At 36.8% G+C, this 19,521-nt stretch overlaps 1 protein-coding gene across 7 annotated transcripts in view; it reads right to left on the bottom strand.

The window, feature by feature from the left end:
- Window positions 1-19,521, bottom strand: part of LOC110442229 (intraflagellar transport protein 88 homolog) — a 42,973-nt gene that overhangs the window by 6,789 nt on the left and 16,663 nt on the right. For 4 of the 7 annotated variants that reach the window (XM_021485721.1, XM_021485726.1, XM_021485725.1 and 1 more), the window contains 13 exons: window positions 18,220-18,324; window positions 16,713-16,815; window positions 15,028-15,142; window positions 13,320-13,551; window positions 12,789-12,859; window positions 12,461-12,547; window positions 10,171-10,270; window positions 9,480-9,566; window positions 4,259-4,328; window positions 3,270-3,386; window positions 2,928-3,036; window positions 2,652-2,690; window positions 198-309 (listed from right to left, as the gene is read on the bottom strand). In XM_021485721.1, the coding sequence (XP_021341396.1) occupies window positions 198-309; window positions 2,652-2,690; window positions 2,928-3,036; window positions 3,270-3,386; window positions 4,259-4,328; window positions 9,480-9,566; window positions 10,171-10,270; window positions 12,461-12,547; window positions 12,789-12,859; window positions 13,320-13,551; window positions 15,028-15,142; window positions 16,713-16,815; window positions 18,220-18,324 (1,347 nt within the window). Of the gene's footprint in view, window positions 1-197; window positions 310-2,651; window positions 2,691-2,927; window positions 3,037-3,269; window positions 3,387-4,258; window positions 4,329-8,305; window positions 8,315-9,479; window positions 9,567-10,170; window positions 10,271-12,460; window positions 12,548-12,788; window positions 12,860-13,319; window positions 13,552-15,027; window positions 15,143-16,712; window positions 16,816-18,219; window positions 18,325-19,521 lie in introns of all 7 variants that reach the window. The other 3 variants (XM_021485720.1, XM_021485722.1, XM_021485724.1) reach the window with 1 other exon arrangement.

The following is a 19,521-nucleotide window of genomic DNA, read 5'->3' as shown; positions in this document are numbered from 1 at the left end:
GCAGTACTTTCACTGGCAGTACTTTCACACACAAAAGTTTCAGAAATGTTTGTTAGTTCAACTAATCATAGTGTAGTGCATCAATGGACATCTTAATAATGACTGAAAGCCTGCAGGTGACTTGTCAAATTATGATAGATACATACATCATAATATGCTGTAATACTAGATTGTGACTCATTATAACAAATACGTACATCATAATAATACTGGAATGCCTGTGACTTGTCTCCCTCGTTGTCGTAGATCTCCCCGGTCTTAGCCAGTACGGACGTGTCTGTTGGTACGACTCCTATTAACTGCATGAACCTGGTGAGCAAACAGTCACAATAATAAAGACATAGGGAGCCGACAACGCTATAACCCCATTGTGGAAATAGCCCTATCAATAAGGAGGAGTGATCTGACAAAGCGCAGTTATAAATAAAGACATAGGGAGCCGACAACGTCATAACCCCATTGTGGAAATAGTCCTATAGATAAGGAGGAGTGACATGACAAAGCTCATTTATAAATAAAGACATAGGGAGCCGACAACGTCATAACCCCATTGTGGAAATAGTCCTATAGATAAGGAGGAGTGACATGACAAAGCTCATTTATAAATAAAGACAAAGGGAGCCGACAACACTATACCCCCATTGTAGAAATAGTCCTATAAATAAGGAGGAGTAATCTGACAAAGCTCAGTTATAAATAAAGACATAGGGAGCCGACAACACTATACCCACATTGTAGAAATAGTCCTATAGATAAGGAGGAGTGACATGACAAAGCTCAGTTATAAATAAAGACATAGGGAGCCGACAACGCTATACCCCCATTATGGAAATAGTCCTATAAATAAGGAGGAGTGATCTGACAAAGCTCAGTTATAAATAAAGACAAAGGGAGCCGACAACGCTAAATCCCCAATGAAGAAACGGTCAAATCAAAAAAGATCAAGTGAGGTGGACCTGACAAAGCCATACCCCCCCCAGCTGATGACCTAGAGTACCTAGACTGATACATGACACACCTAGTTATAATTTACGCATCTCAGAAGATAGGATGATATTAGTAGTGTTGTTAAACCTATTTTGTCTCTGTAACCACAGTATTTGACTGAGGTCCTCTTAAATACACTGAAATGTATTAAAACCTTCTGGAAGGCTTTGTTTTTTTTCTAATTTTTTCTCAACCAAAAACAAACAGGACCTACACAAACAAATTGATTTATTATTGTACAACGACACCTTGTAAGTCCTACTGATAAACTGTTTTATTATTGTACAACGGCAATTGGTTAGCCCTACTGATAAACTGCTTTATTATTGTACAACGACACCAGTTATAAATAAAGACAAAGGGAGCCGACAACGCTATAACCCCATTGTGGAAATATTCCTATAAATAAGGAGGAGTGACATGTCAAAGCTCGGTTATAAATAAAGACATAGGGAGCCGACAACGCTATAACCCCATTGTGGAAATATTCCTATAAATAAGGAGGAGTGACATGTCAAAGCTCGGTTATAAATAAAGACATAGGGAGCCGACAACGCTATACCCCCATTATGGAAATAGTCCTATAAATAAGGAGGAGTGACATGTCAAAGCTCGGTTATAAATAAAGACAAAGGGAGCCGACAACGCTATAACCCCATTGTGGAAATATTCCTATAAATAAGGAGGAGTGACATGACAAAGCGCAGTTATAAATAAAGACATAGGGAGCCGACAACACTATACCCCCATTGTAGAAATAGTCCTATAAATAAGGAGGAGTGACATGTCAAAGCTCGGTTATAAATAAAGACAAAGGGAGCCGACAACGCTAAATCCCCAATGAAGAAACGGTCAAATCAAAAAAGATCAAGTGAGGTGGACCTGACAAAGCCATACCCCCCCCAGCTGATGACCTAGAGTACCTAGACTGATACATGACACACCTAGTTATAATTTACGCATCTCAGAAGATAGGATGATATTAGTAGTGTTGTTAACCCTATTTTGTCTCTGTAACCACAGTATTTGACTGAGGTCCTCTTAAATACACTGAAATGTATTAAAACCTTCTGGAAGGCTTTGTTTTTTTTCTAATTTTTTCTCAACCAAAAACACACAGGACCTACACAAACAAATTGATTTATTATTGTAAAACAACACCTTGTAAGTCCTACTGATACACTGATTTATTATTGGACACTACACCTTGGAAGTCCTACTGATAAGCTGATTTATTATTGTACAACGGCACCTTGTAAGTCCTACTGATAAACTTATTTATTATTGTACGCTACACCTTGTAAGTCCTTCTGATAAACTGATTTATTTTTGTACACTACACCTTGTATGTCCTACTGATAAACTTATTTATTATTGTACGACGACACCTTGTAAGTGCTACTGAGAAACTGATTTATTATTGGACACTACACCTTGGAAGTCCTACTGATAAACTGATTTATTATTGTACAACGACACCCTTGTAAGTCCTACTGATAAACTGATTTATTATTGTAAAACGACACCTTGTAAGTCCTACTGATATTTTTGTGTATGATACACACATTGCTGAATCTTGAGCTTATACAGTTTTAAAATCTTATTTACAAATATAGCACAGGGTGTTAGTGTATGTCAGGTGATGTAACAACACTGGTCCTTACCATTCTGTGGCCTGGGCTGTGTCATCTAGCTTGTCATGTCTGAGAAAGGTCAAGGTCACAATGGTCACAACAATCTCAGACTAAACCAGAACATTTCTCTAGCTGCGGTCAACATACAGGGTTAAACACAATCAATCATAAACGAAAACTTACATTGAAATATTTTGCTTTTACAAATTTTAAACTTTTTTGAATCCAAACTGTCCTTTCAATATTAGAGACAGTGAGGATAAGTTGGGAACTCTAAACAACTTTATAGAAATGTATTAAGGATACATGTCTGCTATCTGGAACATGACTTGTGGACTGTTTCGTAGGATGGCATGTAGTTTATAGAAACAGTCGAGGGCATCCTCAAGTCTGCCGATCCTCTTGTTACACAGCCCTGCAAAAACACACCACAAAACTATACACAAGCCTGATAACCTGGGAACAGATATAAAATCCATGTTTCATGCATTCTACAGAAAGAGACACAGATATGTATTGTATACATATACATCAGAAAACTTACCTTATAATATTGCATCATGACAGTCTTTACCAGGAGAAACATATCCTTACTGGACATTTGGTCCAGTAAATCTATCTGCTAGACAAAACATTTTTTTTCCTTACCTAAGTTGTACAAGGCCTCCACACAAGACGAGTCATTCTGTAACGCCTCCTTGAAGAGCTCTCTGGCCTTTTCAAAGTCACCTCGTTTGAACACCACATTTCCCTTGTTGACAAGTGCTGTAAGGACAAACATAATAGACAGTTACATAGTAATCTACACCACAGATAGTTACAAAGTCATCTAAGTCACAGACATTACAAAGTCATCAAAGTCATAGACATTACAAAGTCATCTAAGTCATAGACATTACAAAGTCATAGATATTACAAAGTCATAGATATTACAAAGTCATCTAAGTCATAGACATTACAAAGTCATCAAAGTCATTGACATTACAAAGTCATCTAAGTCATAGGCATTACAAAGTCATAGATATTACAAAGTCATAGATATTACAAAGTCATCTAAGTCATAGACATTTCAAAGTCATCAAAGTCATAGACATTACAAAGCCATCTAAGTCATAGACATTACAAAGTCCTCTAAGTCATAGACATTACAAAGTCATCTGAGTCATAGACATTACAAAGTCATCTAAGTCACAGACATTATAAAGACATCTAAGTCACAGACATAACAAAGACATATAGACATTACAAAGTCATCTAACTCATAGACATTACAAAGTCATTTTAGATGAAGGTCTCTTCAAGTTAATGTTTTGGATATCTTTATACAAATAAGGTAGATAAATAATTTGATGCTTTAAAATGTTAAAGAGTACTTGACCTCCATAGTCTAATACTCGAAACACTAAAACTCCCAATCAGTCAAACCCAGACCTCACCACATACCACCCTCCAAAGTTATTTGAAAGAAGTTGAATCTTTAAAACATGTTACTCCTTATATTAAAACCCATATGATAAACAGTAGTAAAAACATGTAATTTGTCACCAATTTGATTAGGAACATGAGTACTTGGCCAACAATCCCCAAAGGAAATGGCATTATTGATATACTTGCACTGGCTAACATATCAGACTGACCTGCAGGGTTGTAGCGATCTGAAGACATGGCAAGCTCAGCATACTTGTCAGCCTGGTCAAGGTCATTCTCCTACACAAACAGACATACAACCAAATCAACTTCCTGTTAATAGAAACAAGTTTCTCATTGCTGACAGTGATATCCATATATTTCCAAAAACACTTGGCATTTTAACAAGAACCATTTATTCAATCAAACTAAAAAGACAAAAGATGTAATGAAGTAAAGAGATTGCCTGTTTAAACAGGTAACATGCCAAGCTGTATCCTTTTACAACAGCTGTGTTGGTTTAAACTTTAACAGTTAAATTTTATAATGTAACATCCTAAATCAGGATTCAAAGTTATACATCTACAACAATACAATTATGAATATCTAAAAATGTTTGATATTTATAGAAACATGCAGTGAATCAGTACAGAAAAGGTAACATTCAACATGAAGGCATACAAAACACATGCATACAGTTACATGTCATAAATATAACTGTCTTAATATCTAAATCAATTAAAAACAATAACAAAACAAAAATTAAACATAACTTTAATGCCAGCAGTATACGAAGTTTCAATTTAGTACGTAACTTTTTTATTATTATTACTTAAGCTTGTTACTGTTTGAGGTAAAATTATCCTGAAGAAATGTTCACTTACACTCATTTGATTTTGCCTTTACAAGGTCTGTTAGTGTGAACATGAAGGTAAGTAACTGTATGTCATCAGTCAAAATACTTCATATCTATTCCCGTGGTCAATTTGTTAAGAACGAAGTAAGAGTCCTCCGTAAAGGTTTAAGTCTACTCTTACATCTGAAATAGGTTCTGAAGTACCACAAGTTATAAGTAGTATACGTAGAATTCACAGTCCACTACCTGTTATTAACTTTGGTAATAAGTATCCAATGTAATGGTTGTAGACTAGTTTTATTTTGATTTCAAAAGACATCTTTTACATACATTTAGTGTTTGCCGTTTTCAAAAGACATCTTTAACATACATTTAGTGTTTGGCGTTTTCAAAAGACATCTTTAACATACATTTAGTGTTTGGCGTGGGCTCTCTTGACACACCTGGTAAGATCATTGTCAGAACAAAGGGTACAGCATCATACTACTATATCCAGTTTAGGACATTACAGTGATATGTCACTTCCAAGTGGCCCTTTATAGTGGACCATTACCTGTAGACACTGTCTTCATATGACCTTAGGACTCAAGTGACCCTTTATAGTGGACCATTACCTGTAGACACTGTCTTCATATGACCTTAGGACTCAAGTGACCCTTTATAGTGGACCATTACTTGTAGACACTGTCTTCATATGACCTTAGGACTCAAGTGACCCTTTATAGTGGACCATTACCTGTAGACACTGTCTTCATATGACCTTAGGACTCAAGTGACCCTTTATAGTGGACCATTACCTGTGGACACTGTCTTCATATGACCTTAGGACTCAATTGACCCTTTATAGTGGACCATTACCTGTGGACACGGTCTTCATATGACCTTAGGACTCAAGTGGCCCTTTATATATAGTGGACCATTACCTGAGGACACTGTCTTCATATGACCTTAGGACTCAAGTGACCCTTTATAGTGGACCATTACCTGAGGACACTGTCTTCATATGACCTTAGGACTCAAGTGGCCCTTTATATATAGTGGACCATTACCTGACGACACTGTCTTCATATGACCTTAGGACTCAAGTGGCCCTTTATATATAGTGGACCATTACCTGTGGACACTGTCTTCATATGACCTTAGGACTCAAGTGGCCCTTTATATATAGTGGACCATTACCTGAGGACACTGTCTTCATATGACCTTAGGACTCAAGTGACCCTTTATAGTGGACCATTACCTGAGGACACTGTCTTCATATGACCTTAGGACTCAAGTGGCCCTTTATATATAGTGGACCATTACCTGACGACACTGTCTTCATATGACCTTAGGACTCAAGTGGCCCTTTATATATAGTGGACCATTACCTGTGGACACGGTCTTCATATGACCTTAGGACTCAAAAATCCTAACAAACAACCATGCATATGCATTTTGATATTGTACCTACACCTTTCAATAACTATATATCCAAGACCCTATTTTGGCCATGGTTAGAGATATAAAGCAGACTGAAGAGGACACTACCTCTGATAGTCAATGATCATATCACCGGTATACCAGGAATGACATACTGGACGCTATAAACACCTGGACTTCGCCGCAGCCTGGCCAAAGTAAAACATAATTGGCAATTTAAAACTGCTCTTGGCGAAAATGTAGACGAGGGGCTTTTACTTAAGTTACTGTTGACAATAGAAAAAAACTTTGGCAATATCTGTTTCTAGAGCAATTGTTACAGGTAAATTTAGCTCCCGGACACCACTTGGGTACTACGATGGTACGGCTGAATGCATTTCTGATGAATGGCAAGGTCAGGTGTTGGAACTATTTTGTGTTTTTACAAAATGGTCACCTGTCAACACAATGACTCTATCTGATATCAAAACGCCAATTATCCAATTATAGCTATTTTGTCTAGTTCTGAGGGGTGCTCTGTGGAGAACAATAGGGTAAGTTAGGGAGGGGAAAGGGTTGTTTTAATTGGATTAGAGTATGTACTGATATAAATCCTGTGAAGTAATGGGAGGCAATAACGAGGCACGGTTGTGTGCTTACATCACATGGGACACAGGCAGGATATTTTTAACGACTTTCTTTTTAATTTTGTTAAGCAGTAACAGATATATAATTGCCAGGGCACTGAAAATGACATGTACATCTTGAATTGTGTCATTCTTGCACTCTGATCGGGAAGACAATTTGCCGAAAATCATATTTAAGTTGCCAATTTTTTTGTTTTTGTATGTGAATATATATTGGCATTTTTGCCAACAAATGATTTTTGACTAAGAATTATCAACTGATAGTATGGAGATAAATAACCACCAATTCAACTATTGATAGGGTTGGTAAATTCCTAAATGATCAGCCTTTGGTTTTGGTGAAAAAGATTTTCTCCAATATGCATGTTAAGTTCTCTTATATATTTTTCTTCATTTTAACAGATGAAATATCTCATCCTGGCACTTTGGCAACAAGGAGCAGCCTGTGTGAATGTAGAAGGCCTTGAAATTGGGATGCAGAAGGCCAGGGAATGTCACAGAAATAATAAAAAAATGAAATTATTTGCAGTGTTAGTGTTTTATAGTCATGAAACATAGAAAATTTTCTTCATTGCAATAATTCATTTCCTGTCCAAGATACATAGGATACATTAGGGGGGTGGGGGTGGGGGGACTGGTCCGTGATTGTGCGCCATCATGAGCACTTGTTTGGAACATATCAAAATTTGGCAAAACTGAATAAAGACCCAGTGCTAGCCCTGCATTTATCCACCACCACCACCTCCACATCAAACTTACTAAAGTGTGCAAATAGATTTGTCAATGATATTCTTTTGGGACTAAATTTTTCATTTAACACAAATGAATACTGTTACTAATACAAATGAACATTGTTTTTGTAAGAATTTTCAAAATATTTTGTTTGTCAGTTGATACCTTTAGTAAGAAAAGAAGTAATTGAAGAACAGAGACGGAACATTTGATTTACTAAGAATAGTTCACAAGGAAGACACTTGTCACTATAACTTTAATTAACGATATAAAGCCTAGTAACTAAAGCCGTGAATATCTGTAATATCATACACTTGGTATCATAGTTAAATTTAATCTGGCTTATAAACACTAGCAGTTATATATTTTAGAATATAACTATCTTTCATTTCATTTCACTTATATAAGCATCTCCTTTATACCGGGTAGTCATATTTTTTTTATTAATAAATTATTATCTTATTACTGAATATTATTTCTTAAATATTTAAAAATACATGTAGAAAATTAAGAAGTTATGTTTTAAACAAAGAAGTCTGTCAAATCATTATCATAAAAATAACATTAACATTTAGCATTAACTGAAAGAAATATGAAAATGAAAGAAAGAATAAAAACTACAAAGTGCTATAGTAATATACCTCTCCATGCTGGCCATTGTTCAAAAAAGGAAAGAATACATTTCAAACCATGTGAATGTGTTTGATAGTAAAATATTGGCAGTCAGTGAGTGCTGTATACTATTATCAAAACCAAACCAAAGGTTCAGAGTAGGCTAGAATAAGTAACTTGTGATTTATATTGCTGTCTTACAAATTCAAATATTTACAAATATTTACAAGATCCTGGTTCAGAATCTTCACCTCTAAAACTCAATAGAGAGTTGAATTTTGTATTTTTTTCCACATACAATTTTGATTATTTTCAGATATTTGTACAAGAGTAAACTTCATTAATCAAAGATAAACCACAAAAAATCACTACTAATGCTTTCACTCTCATTTTTTAAACTGTCTTTTAAATGTTAGCAATGTTACACAGAAATTAACAATGGGGATAAAGTTATGTTTTATTCTTTCTCATCAAATTCCATTTCCAATAAATGTTTACAAGAATCTTGCATCTTTTTTAAGCAAACAATTGTTTTTCGTCATTCAATATTTTAAATTGTATTGCCAAACAAACTCCAAGCTATATGGAGTTCATTTCAAGCCAATATTCTATGCATCAAAAGATTACAACTGACTGTCACACAGGGATGTCAGACGGGGAGACATACCTGGAAGCTGTGACCTGGTGAGATGGCAATTCAAAGCAGACAAGTGGAGAACATTTCATTGAAACAAATATTGCATGCTTGTAGCTCTGGTTATCATGCCTGCTCAGTTTGGGTACTGCTGGTGGGCGTGGTCGACTTACCAGGAAGTAGAGGAAGGACAGGTTGGTGGGTGTGGTCAACTTACCATGAAGTAGAGGAAGGACAGGTTGGTGGGCGTGGTCGACTTACCAGGAAGTAGAGGAAGGACAGGTTGGTGGGCGTGGTCGACTTACCAGTAAGTAGAGGAAGGACAGGTTGGTGGGTGTGGTTGACTTACCAAGAAGTAGAGGAAGGACAGGTTGGTGGGCGTGGTCGACTTACCAGTAAGTAGAGGAAGGACAGGTTGGTGGGTGTGGTTGCCTTACCAAGAAGTAGAGGAAGGACAGGTTGGTGGGCGTGGTCGACTTACCAGTAAGTAGAGGAAGGACAGGTTGGTGGGCGTGGTCGCCTTACCAGGAAGTAGAGGAAGGACAGGTTGGGGGGTGTGGTCGACTTACCAGGAAGTAGAGGAAGGACAGGTTGGTGGCTGCTGTACTTGCTACTTTGGAATCTTTCTTCTCAAATGATTTCAGTGTTTCAATTGCCTACAAACATACAAATCATAGAATTGTGGTACAATCATAGAATTACGCTACATTTCATCGGTTTTGCAAACATTTATTCCAATTTATGAGATTTACCGGTACATTGTTAAGCTTTGTGTGTAAGCTATAAACCTGCATATCTAATAACAATACGTTTATGTCAACTGAAAGCAGAAACCTAAACTTACTTTTATAAGCGATATACATATAATCATTTAATTTCATATAATTTAGTTTTGCCGATATTCTGAGAACAGAAACCATGCTCAATAGTCATTTTAAGATAATAGAGATTAACTAGTTAAATTTAATAAGGATAATATTTACATTTTATGGTTGATAACATTGAACTAATATCAAGATGGTCATGTCATTAAGATTACATGTGGAAAGAGTTAAGGAAATCAGTTACTGTAGGTAAGGCAATGTCGTCAATTATTTGGTGACATCACCAACAATACATGTGATACATATGAAAATTTAGAGTGTTTAATTTACCACATTGACTACATTTTATGATAAAGAAAAGAGAAATAAATTGTATATCAAAATATAAGCAGTTTTAAAGTTTACTGCAACCAGTGTTCGAGTGACAGTGCATTACCAAGTTAAAGTCCTTCTGTTTGAGGTACATGATAGCTTTGTCTATCTCCAGGTCATGAGCCAAGTCAACGTACTGGGAAGTCTTCACCTGCTCCACACACCTGTAACAGAAACAGATCTTTTTTTTTATCACCAACCACCCTTAAACAGGTAAACAACAGAAACATTTCACAGGTAAGCAGCAGAAACATCACAAAGGTAAGCAGCAGAAACATCATGCAGGTAAGCAGTAGAAAGATCACGAAGGTAAACACCAGAAACATCACAAAGGTAAGGAGCAGAAACATCATGCAGGTAAGCAGTAGAAACAACACGAAGGTAAGCAGAAGAAACATCAAGAAGGTTAGCAGCAGAAACATCCCGAAGGTAAGCAGCAAACACATCACGAAGGTAACCAGCAGAAACATCACAAGGGTAAGCAGCAGAAACCTCACGAAGGTAAGCAGACGAAACATCACGAGGGTAAACAGCAGAAACATCACGAGGGTAAACAGCAGAAACATCACTAAGGTAAGCAGCAGAAAAATCATGAAGGTAAGCAGCAGCCACCTCACGAAGGTAAGCAACAGAAACATCATGAAGGTAAACAGCAGAAACATTATGAAGGTAAGCAGCAAACACATCACGAAGGTAACCAGCAGAAACATCACTAAGGTAAGCAGCAGAGACATCATGAAGGGAAGCAGCAGAAACATTTCACAGGTAAGCAGCAGAACCACCATGAAGGTAAGCAGTAGCAACATCACGAAGGTATGCAGTAGAAACATCATGAAGTTCAGCAGTAGAAACATCATGTAGGTAAGCAGCAGAACCACCATGAAGGTAAGCAGTAGAAACATCATGAAGGGAAGCAGCAGAAACATAAGAAAGGTAAGCAGCAAAAACATCACGAAGGTAATCAGCAGAGACATCACGAAGGTAAGCAACAGAAACATCACGAAGGGAAGCAGCAGAAAAATCATGAAGGTAAGCAGCCGAAACATCATGAAGGTATGCAGCAGAAACATCAAAAAGCTAAGCAGCAGAAACATTTCACAGGTAGGCAGCAGAAACATCAAAAAGCTAAGCAGCAGAAACACCGCAAAGGTAAGCAGCACAGAAACATCGCGAAGGTAAGCAGCAAACACATCACGAAGGTAACCAGCAGAAACATCACTAAGGTAAGCAGCAGAACCACCATGAAGGTAAGCAGTAGAAAGATCACGAAGGTAAACAACAGAAACATTTCACAGGTAAGCAGCAGAATCATCATGAAGGTAAGCAGTAGAAACACCACGAAGGTAAGCAGGAGAAACATCACGAAGGGAAGCAGCAGAAACATTTCACAGGTAGGCAGCAGAAACATCATAAAGGTAAGCAGCAGAAACCTCACGAAGGTAAGCAACAGAAACATCATGAAGTTCAGCAGTAGAAACATCACGAAGGAAAGCAGAAGAAACATCAAGAAGGTTAGCAGCAGAAACATCATGCAGGTAAGCAGTAGAAACAACACGAAGGTAAGCAGTAGCAACATCACGAAGGTACGCAGCAGAAACATCAAAAAGGTAAGCAGCAGAATCATCATGAAGGTAAGCCGCAGAAACATCACGAAGGAAAGCAGAAGAAACATCACGAAGGGAAGCAGCAGAAACATCAAAAAGGTAAGCAGCAGAACCACCATGAAGGTAAGCAGTATAAACATCATGAAGGTATGCAGCAGAAACATCAAAAAGGTAAGCAGCAGAGACATCACAAAGGTAAGGAGCAGAAACATCATGCAGGTAAGCAGTAGAAACATCATGTAGGTAAGCAGCAGAACCATCACGACGGTAAGCAGCAGAAACGTCATAAAGGCAAGCAGCAGAAACATAAGAAAGGTAAGCAGCAGAACCACCATGAAGGTAAGCAGCAGAATCATCACAAAGGTAAGGAGCAGAAACATCATGCAGGTAAGCAGTAGAAACACCACGAAGGTAAGCAGAAGAAACATCACGAAGCAAAGCAGCAGAAACATCACGAAGGTAAGCAGCAGAAACACCACACAAATGTTGAAGATATCATATACAATTGCAGATTATTTTAAAATTGCCTTATACAATAAGGGGCCATTAGGGGAATATATTTAAGGAAGCAGTGTTAGTTAAATACTAGAAAGGACATTTTCAGTAATTGGGTAGTTTACCATTGGAACAATCTAGCTGCAGAAGTAGTTAAAGCTGAAAGTTTAGTGGGCCAGACTAATAATATAAAGTTAACAGTGTTTCCAACCATCCTTATATATACATATTTTATAGGAATCTTTAATAACTTACCAGTCATATCCGGAGGCAAACGAAGTTTCTATTGCTGGAGCAATGATCTTGGCTGCTGTTTTGATACAGTTCTCTGCCTCATACTTCCTAAAAGCAGATAAGGAAATGAAGATAACCACTCAGCATTGTCAATCCGGTTATATTGTATATTGTACATTATATTGTAATGCAACAGAGAAGTATTGTGTTAATCAATTACCCTCATAAATATGTTAGCTATTTCTTGTGTTGATCACATAAATTCATAAGCATGAGTGTCCAAAACAAGGGATTGGATTACATGAAAGTTTTGGATGCCCAATTTGTTTGCGGATGTTTTGTGACGTACCTCTGTCGCTCTATCTGTCGTAGGGGGTCATTTTTGATCACCTCCAGTATGAGATTGTAGTGCTTGTCTTCCTGCAAACAATAAATTTGAAGCACTGGAATTAAGTAACATCAACTATCTTATTACACTGTTAAATATATCTCCAGACTTCTGTTATTAACATACTTGTAATGACAACTTTTGAAAAGTGAGAACAACTGTTACGAAAAACCCAACACACTGATTTCCATGTACCACAGAAATCTACATTAAATTACAAACAACATTATCAAAAGTATACAGTCATTAGGTTTAGATGTCCTGTTATTTAAAGTCTGCATTGGTTTGGTTTATAGAACCAACCAAACAAACCAAATAACATACTCAAACTACAAAAATAATAACACCCGAGTCAAAGCTTGATCAAGTGAGTACAATTAAACATTTCGAAAAATAGAGTATCATTTAATATTTTTAAAACACTTAACAGCAAATTATAACTAATCAAAGTTGGAAAACTACTCAGATCTAATGAGGTCATTGCTCACTTACTCCGTGTGGAAGGTATTTATCTTCCTCATCAACCTTGAGATCCACTATAAGAAGTTTGTTGAAAGCCCTTTTCATTTTCTCACGGTCCCCCAGGGCAAAATAACATAGGATCAAGTTAAAACCGGTCTTAAAGCTTGGGGCCTCCGACATGATGTGCTCAAATGATGTGATGGCATCTGTGTACTGGCCCATCTTTACAAACACAATGCCGATGTTCTGCATAATCTTGGTCCTGTGGTGATCATATATTCAGACAAATTGTGTAAATATCTACTCAATCAAATCTAGGAAAGAACAACAAATGTGTAGGACAATAGGCCTTACCGTAATATAGATATGTAAAGGTTATTGCATGGTTTTCGAGTAACAAGGGATTTATTACACCCGAGCGAAGCGAGGGTGTAATAAGTCCCGAGTGACGAGAAATCATGCAATAACTGGCTTACTGCATGCTTCCCAACTCGAACAAAACAGAAAAGTTGAGTAAAAAATGTTCACCTGGACAATCTTTTTACCTACCCTACACTGCAGATAATTTACATGTACCTATGTGAGTGAGTACTAATCATAACCAGGTAAGATTCTCAATAGCCCAGTCTGAGTGTATCCTTCATAATGGATACAAGTGTTTTTGGATTACTATCCAGGTCCAGTGTCAGGGAAGGTAAGGAGTGTCTGTTCAAAATACGGGAAACAATGTTGAATTTCTGACTACATTTTCAGTTTAATTTTCAAGATGTGGCAAAGGTACAGGATATTGAAACCATTTTCATATATACAATGTAAGGGTTTATCAATCCCTAAGGAATTCCAGTTCTTTCAATGAATGGTATATTTGAATGTGCAATTTTGTATAAAGGAACAGCTCCTTAAGATTATAAACTTTTCCGGGAAATGCTTATCCTCTCACGTGATAAGGAAATCTGTTTGTGTTTTTCAATCATGAAATTACCATTTTTAACTTTCATTTTTTCCCCTTATTTGAAATGTGTCAACTAAGTTTATCCTCTACTGTATTGACTTCATCGTTACTCACTGATTGATTATCTCCCCTTTTTTACAGCATTTGTGGCCACAGTCCACTGGGCACACCCCCTTTCATGGTCATGTAATCATGATTGGCCTTGAAAGGGGATTATGTGTGCAGTGGACTGTGGTAGCAAGTGATTTATTGCCCACACTTTTCCATTGTGAGAGGTGGGAAGTATGCAGTAAACATAGATAGACATACTCTACGTTGAATGAACGACAATTGTCAAAGGTAACGGTGATATTGAAACTATTAACATCTTAAATCCTTAAAATAGTGGTTTTCAATGTTACAATGAACATTATCATACCACAAGTTTCCTGTAGAATCATTTATTTTTGTGGGGTTGAAATTTCATGGTTTTCATATACTAGTCTGTTTCAAGGACATTATATTTCGCTGATTTCTGATTTTCCCTATCTTTATCATACCAAACTTATGTTTTCGCGGGGATTTAATTTCGTGGATTTTATTTGAATTCTGAAATGTAAAAAAATATCTCAAATAAGATTTACCACTCTCCTTCAGCCACTCAGAAACAGGAGCATACACATTAATATATTCTATCAGTATACAACTGCTTTATAGCATATATGAACACGATAACATCACATTTGAACATAAAATATTATGTATCAGAACAAGGATAAGAGGCCCTGATTGAGCGTTCCTACTGACCTCATTTCTTTGTGATGGTTTGGCACCTGGTCTAGGGCCATCCTATAGTGTTTGATAGCCTTAGGAAAGTTTCTCTGTCTGAAGTAGATGTTTCCCATGTTCACTTTTAACCGACCTGTAATGGTTAAAGTACATCATGTCTAAAAAAATCTTTATTTAATCACAAATCAATCACAACATGTTTTAAAGAGTTAATTTTCAATACAGTCAATCTAATCCTAACACATCAGAATGTCCATAAAAGTTTTCTGATTTTCAGAAGAATCAATTAGCATAACTGTGTTGGTGATCAATCTGTAAATATTTACTCCATACTTCAAGTTTATTTTTTCATGCATTTTTACCAATGGGAAGAATTTTTATTTAAAACAAGCAAATTCGTGGAATGTATATCCCTCGCTTGCAGGACATATCATAGGTTAACATTATTGAGGTTAGGTTTAAACATGTGAGTATCGTGCTGTTGAGACATAATGTAAAGCTTGAAACTTGAAGAAAAAAAAAGCCCTATACCTAATTGATTATCCGTAAATATGCACAGTTGGAAAACTTAGAATGAGACAGATGCGCATACAGAATTTGGTTGAAACATCTAAACAATATCTACAGCAATTATCACACGAAAACCAAAGAGTGCCCGAGATAGGTGTAAAGACAGAGGTAAGTTATTACCAGTAAGCAGAAACTGCAGATAATGATGTTTTTCATTATTCAAGGGGCCATAACTCTGCCAAATAGGGTCCCCTGAAAGTGGTCATCAAACTTGGACGAGCCCTTAAGGCATTTAACACTGTGACCAAGTTTGAAGAAAATCTGTTAACATTTGTTGTAGTTATTGCACGGAAACGAAGCGCGGCAGATAATGACATTTTTCATTATTCAAGGGGCCATAACACTGCCAAATGGTGTCTGCTGAAAGTGGTCTTCGAACTTGGCGGAGCCATTAAGGCATTTAACCCTGTGACCAAGTTTGAAGAAAATCGGTTGACATTTGTTGTAGTTATTGCACGGAAATGACGCTTGGCAGATATTGACATTTTTCATTATTCAAGGGGCCATAACACTGCCAAATGGTGTCTGCTGAAAGTGGTCTTCGAACTTGGCGGAGCCCTTAAGGCATTTAACCCTGTGACCAAGTTTGCAGAAAATCCGTTAACATTTGTTGCAGTTATTGCATGGAAACGAAACGTGACAGACAGACAGACCCAAATTAATATCCCCCGTTTTGGTGAAAGCGGGGGATAATAATCTGTAAATATAATATATGGATTACAATAGAAATATCTAATTTGATAAATGTATTAGATTACCACACCATCAGTAACAGAACTTATCTATCTTAGATACCACACCATCAGTAACAGAACTTATCTATCTTAGATACCACACCATCAGTAACAGAACTTATCTATCTTAGATACCACACCATCAGTAACAGAACTTATCTATCTTAGATACCACACCATCAGTAACAGAACTTATCTATCTTAGATACCACACCATCAGTAACAGAACTTATCTATCTTAGATACCACACCATCAGTAACAGAACTTATCTATCTTAGATACCACACCATCAGTAACAGAACTTATCTATCTTAGATACCACACCATCAGTAACAGAACTCATCTATCTTTAACAGGATATCTGTCCGTACATTACCCTAGTTTTCAGTGTAACATACCAGCATTGCTAAACATTTTGTTTTTCACGATGACCTGGTAGGTGTTGAGGGCCTCGTTAAACATCTCATTAGCAGCGTACTGGTTGGCTAGGTTAAACAGAACCTGTAGACAGACAAACATCAGTTAAACAGAACCTGTAGACAGACAAACATCAGTTAAACAGAACCTGTGGACAGACAAACATCAGTTAAACAGAACCTGTAGACAGACAAACATCATTCTTATTAATCAGTTAAACAGAACCTGTAGACAGACAAACATCATTCTTATTAATCAGTTAAACAGAACCTGTAGACAGACAAACATCATTCTTATTAATCAGTTAAACAGAACCTGTAGACAGACAAACATCATTCTTATTAATCAGTTAAACAGAACCTGTAGACAGACAAACATCATTCTTATTAATCAGTTAAACAGAACCTGTAGACAGACAAACATCATTCTTATTAATCAGTTAAACAGAACCTGTAGACAGACAAACATCATTCTTATTAATCAGTTAAACAGAACCTGTAGACAGACAAACATCATTCTTATTAATCAGTTAAACAGAACCTGTAGACAGGCAAACATCATTCTTATTAATCAGTTAAACAGAACCTGTAGACAAACATCATTCTTATTAATCAGTTAAACAGAACCTGTGGACAGACAAACATCATTCTTATTAATAAGTTTAACACTACAGTAAACTATCAAGGAAAACAAATAAAAAATACTTCCAATGTACTCAACACAACATAAACCTTATTACATTTTATATCACAACCATGAAATATACTTTCTGATAAAGTAGCAGTTAAAACAACCTTGCAGTTTTCAATTTTAGAATTGTCTTAATAAAATTGATTCAACATGTAATCATATAATGGACGCTAACACTTAATCATTCTCTGATGTACCAGTAATTGATTTGTCATGAAATATTAGTGGAAGCAATTAAATTCCATTTTTTAAGATTGAACAGAGAAAGAAGATCAAGAAAAATAATTCAAACTAGAAAATGTCTGTATGTTATTACCATGCTGAAACACAAGGATGTCAGAGGTAAACCCATACTTGACCTTTATATAAAGTTTGACCAAAATCCGTGAAAGAATGAAGTTGCTAAGTGTTTAAATTGAATCAGTTGATGATTTTCTATATATAGCAAGTGACCTTGGCCTTGACCTTGGAACCCTGAAACACAAGGATGTCAGAGGTATACCCATATTTGACCTTTGTTTAAAGTTTGACCAAAATCAATGAAGGAATGAAGTTGCCAAGTGTTAACATTGAATCGGGATGCGACGGACATGGGCAACACTATATGCCCCTCCATTTTATGGCGGGGGCATAATAAAAAGGAACAGCCGTTTTTGTTTGATTATGAGATTAACAAATTTGAAAACTCCTTTTGCTGTTTCATATGACAAAGAAAGAACAAGGGCAGATCAGTCCTAATGCATGAGAGCTAAATCACAGGGTCAGCATACCTAGCATTCCTCAATGTTACTAACTTACCGAGTAGGTTAGGTCCAGATTGATCTGATCCCCCATGGACTGCTGTTCACGCTGTCGGACCAGGACTCGCTCTTTCCTTCCTGCTTCCTTAGCCTTCTCCAAACCCTGCACAAGAAAAAGCAGTTTAATTCAAGTCTCGTCATGATAAACATATCCACATTTAATTATTTCAACAGTATGCTGATATTTCATTGCAATGGTCATTTTAAATATGTCCTACTGGATATCAAATGATTTATGTGCAAGTCCTTGCCTCGTCTTCCTTGTTTATAAAATACTGCATAATAATAATATTTCTTTAAGACTCCAGGAAACTTCCTAACGTTGGCCAGGATTAACTAATTATAAGAAAACCTCCATTTTCAAAGCTATTGGTAAGTAACACAGAAGAAAACTCAAATGTTAAAATCACAGAAATATACAATTTTAAACCAGAACTTCAACTCGGTTCTTGATAGGTAACTACAGCATATTGTTGATAAAGAGAACTTGGTTTTATGGGTTGACATTCAAATCAGCTTCCCACTACTGGCATTTATTTTATTTCAGGCTTATTGTGGGAAGATAAAATATTGACAACTGCTCAATAATTACAATGCTACATATCACAAGACCACTTACATAGGTAATTAGGTACTACACAAAACTTGCAACAATTGCTTGCCTGGCCACTTGCCATAGTAAGTTCTCCTCAATTGTAAGTCTGACGGTGAAATGACCAGAACAAACTCAATTGTTTGTCTGATCACATCCTAGACCAATACTTAGCTCCTGACTGAATTCTCCTCGATTGTTGATTACCTGACCACTTTATACTGAACTCTTTACTGCCGGACTACTTACCAGACTGAATTCTCCTCGACTGTTCGGCCGGACTACTTACCAGACTGAATTCTCCTTGACTGTTGTTTACCATACCACTTTACACTGAACTCTTTACTGCCAGACTACTTACCAGACTGAATTCTCCTCGACTGTTGTTTACCTGACCACTTTACACTGAACTCTTTACTGCCAAACTACCAACCAGACTGAATTCTCCTCGACTGTTGTTTACCTGACCACTTCACACTGAACTCTTTACTGCCAGACTACCTACCCGACTGAATTCTCCTCGACTGTTGTTTACCCGACCACTTTACACTGAACTCTTTACTGACAGACTACCTACCCGACTGAATTCTCCTCGACTGTTGTTTACCTGACCACTTTACACTGAACTCTTTACTGACAGACTACCTACCCGACTGAATTCTCCTCGACTGTTGTTTACCCGACCACTTTACACTGAACTCTTTACTG

This window comes from Mizuhopecten yessoensis, unplaced genomic scaffold (assembly GCF_002113885.1).
Source record: "Mizuhopecten yessoensis strain PY_sf001 unplaced genomic scaffold, ASM211388v2 scaffold716233, whole genome shotgun sequence".
NCBI lineage: Eukaryota > Metazoa > Mollusca > Bivalvia > Pectinida > Pectinidae > Mizuhopecten > Mizuhopecten yessoensis.
Note: the sequence above shows the minus strand (reverse complement) of the source record. Positions and strands in the feature narration are given on the sequence as shown.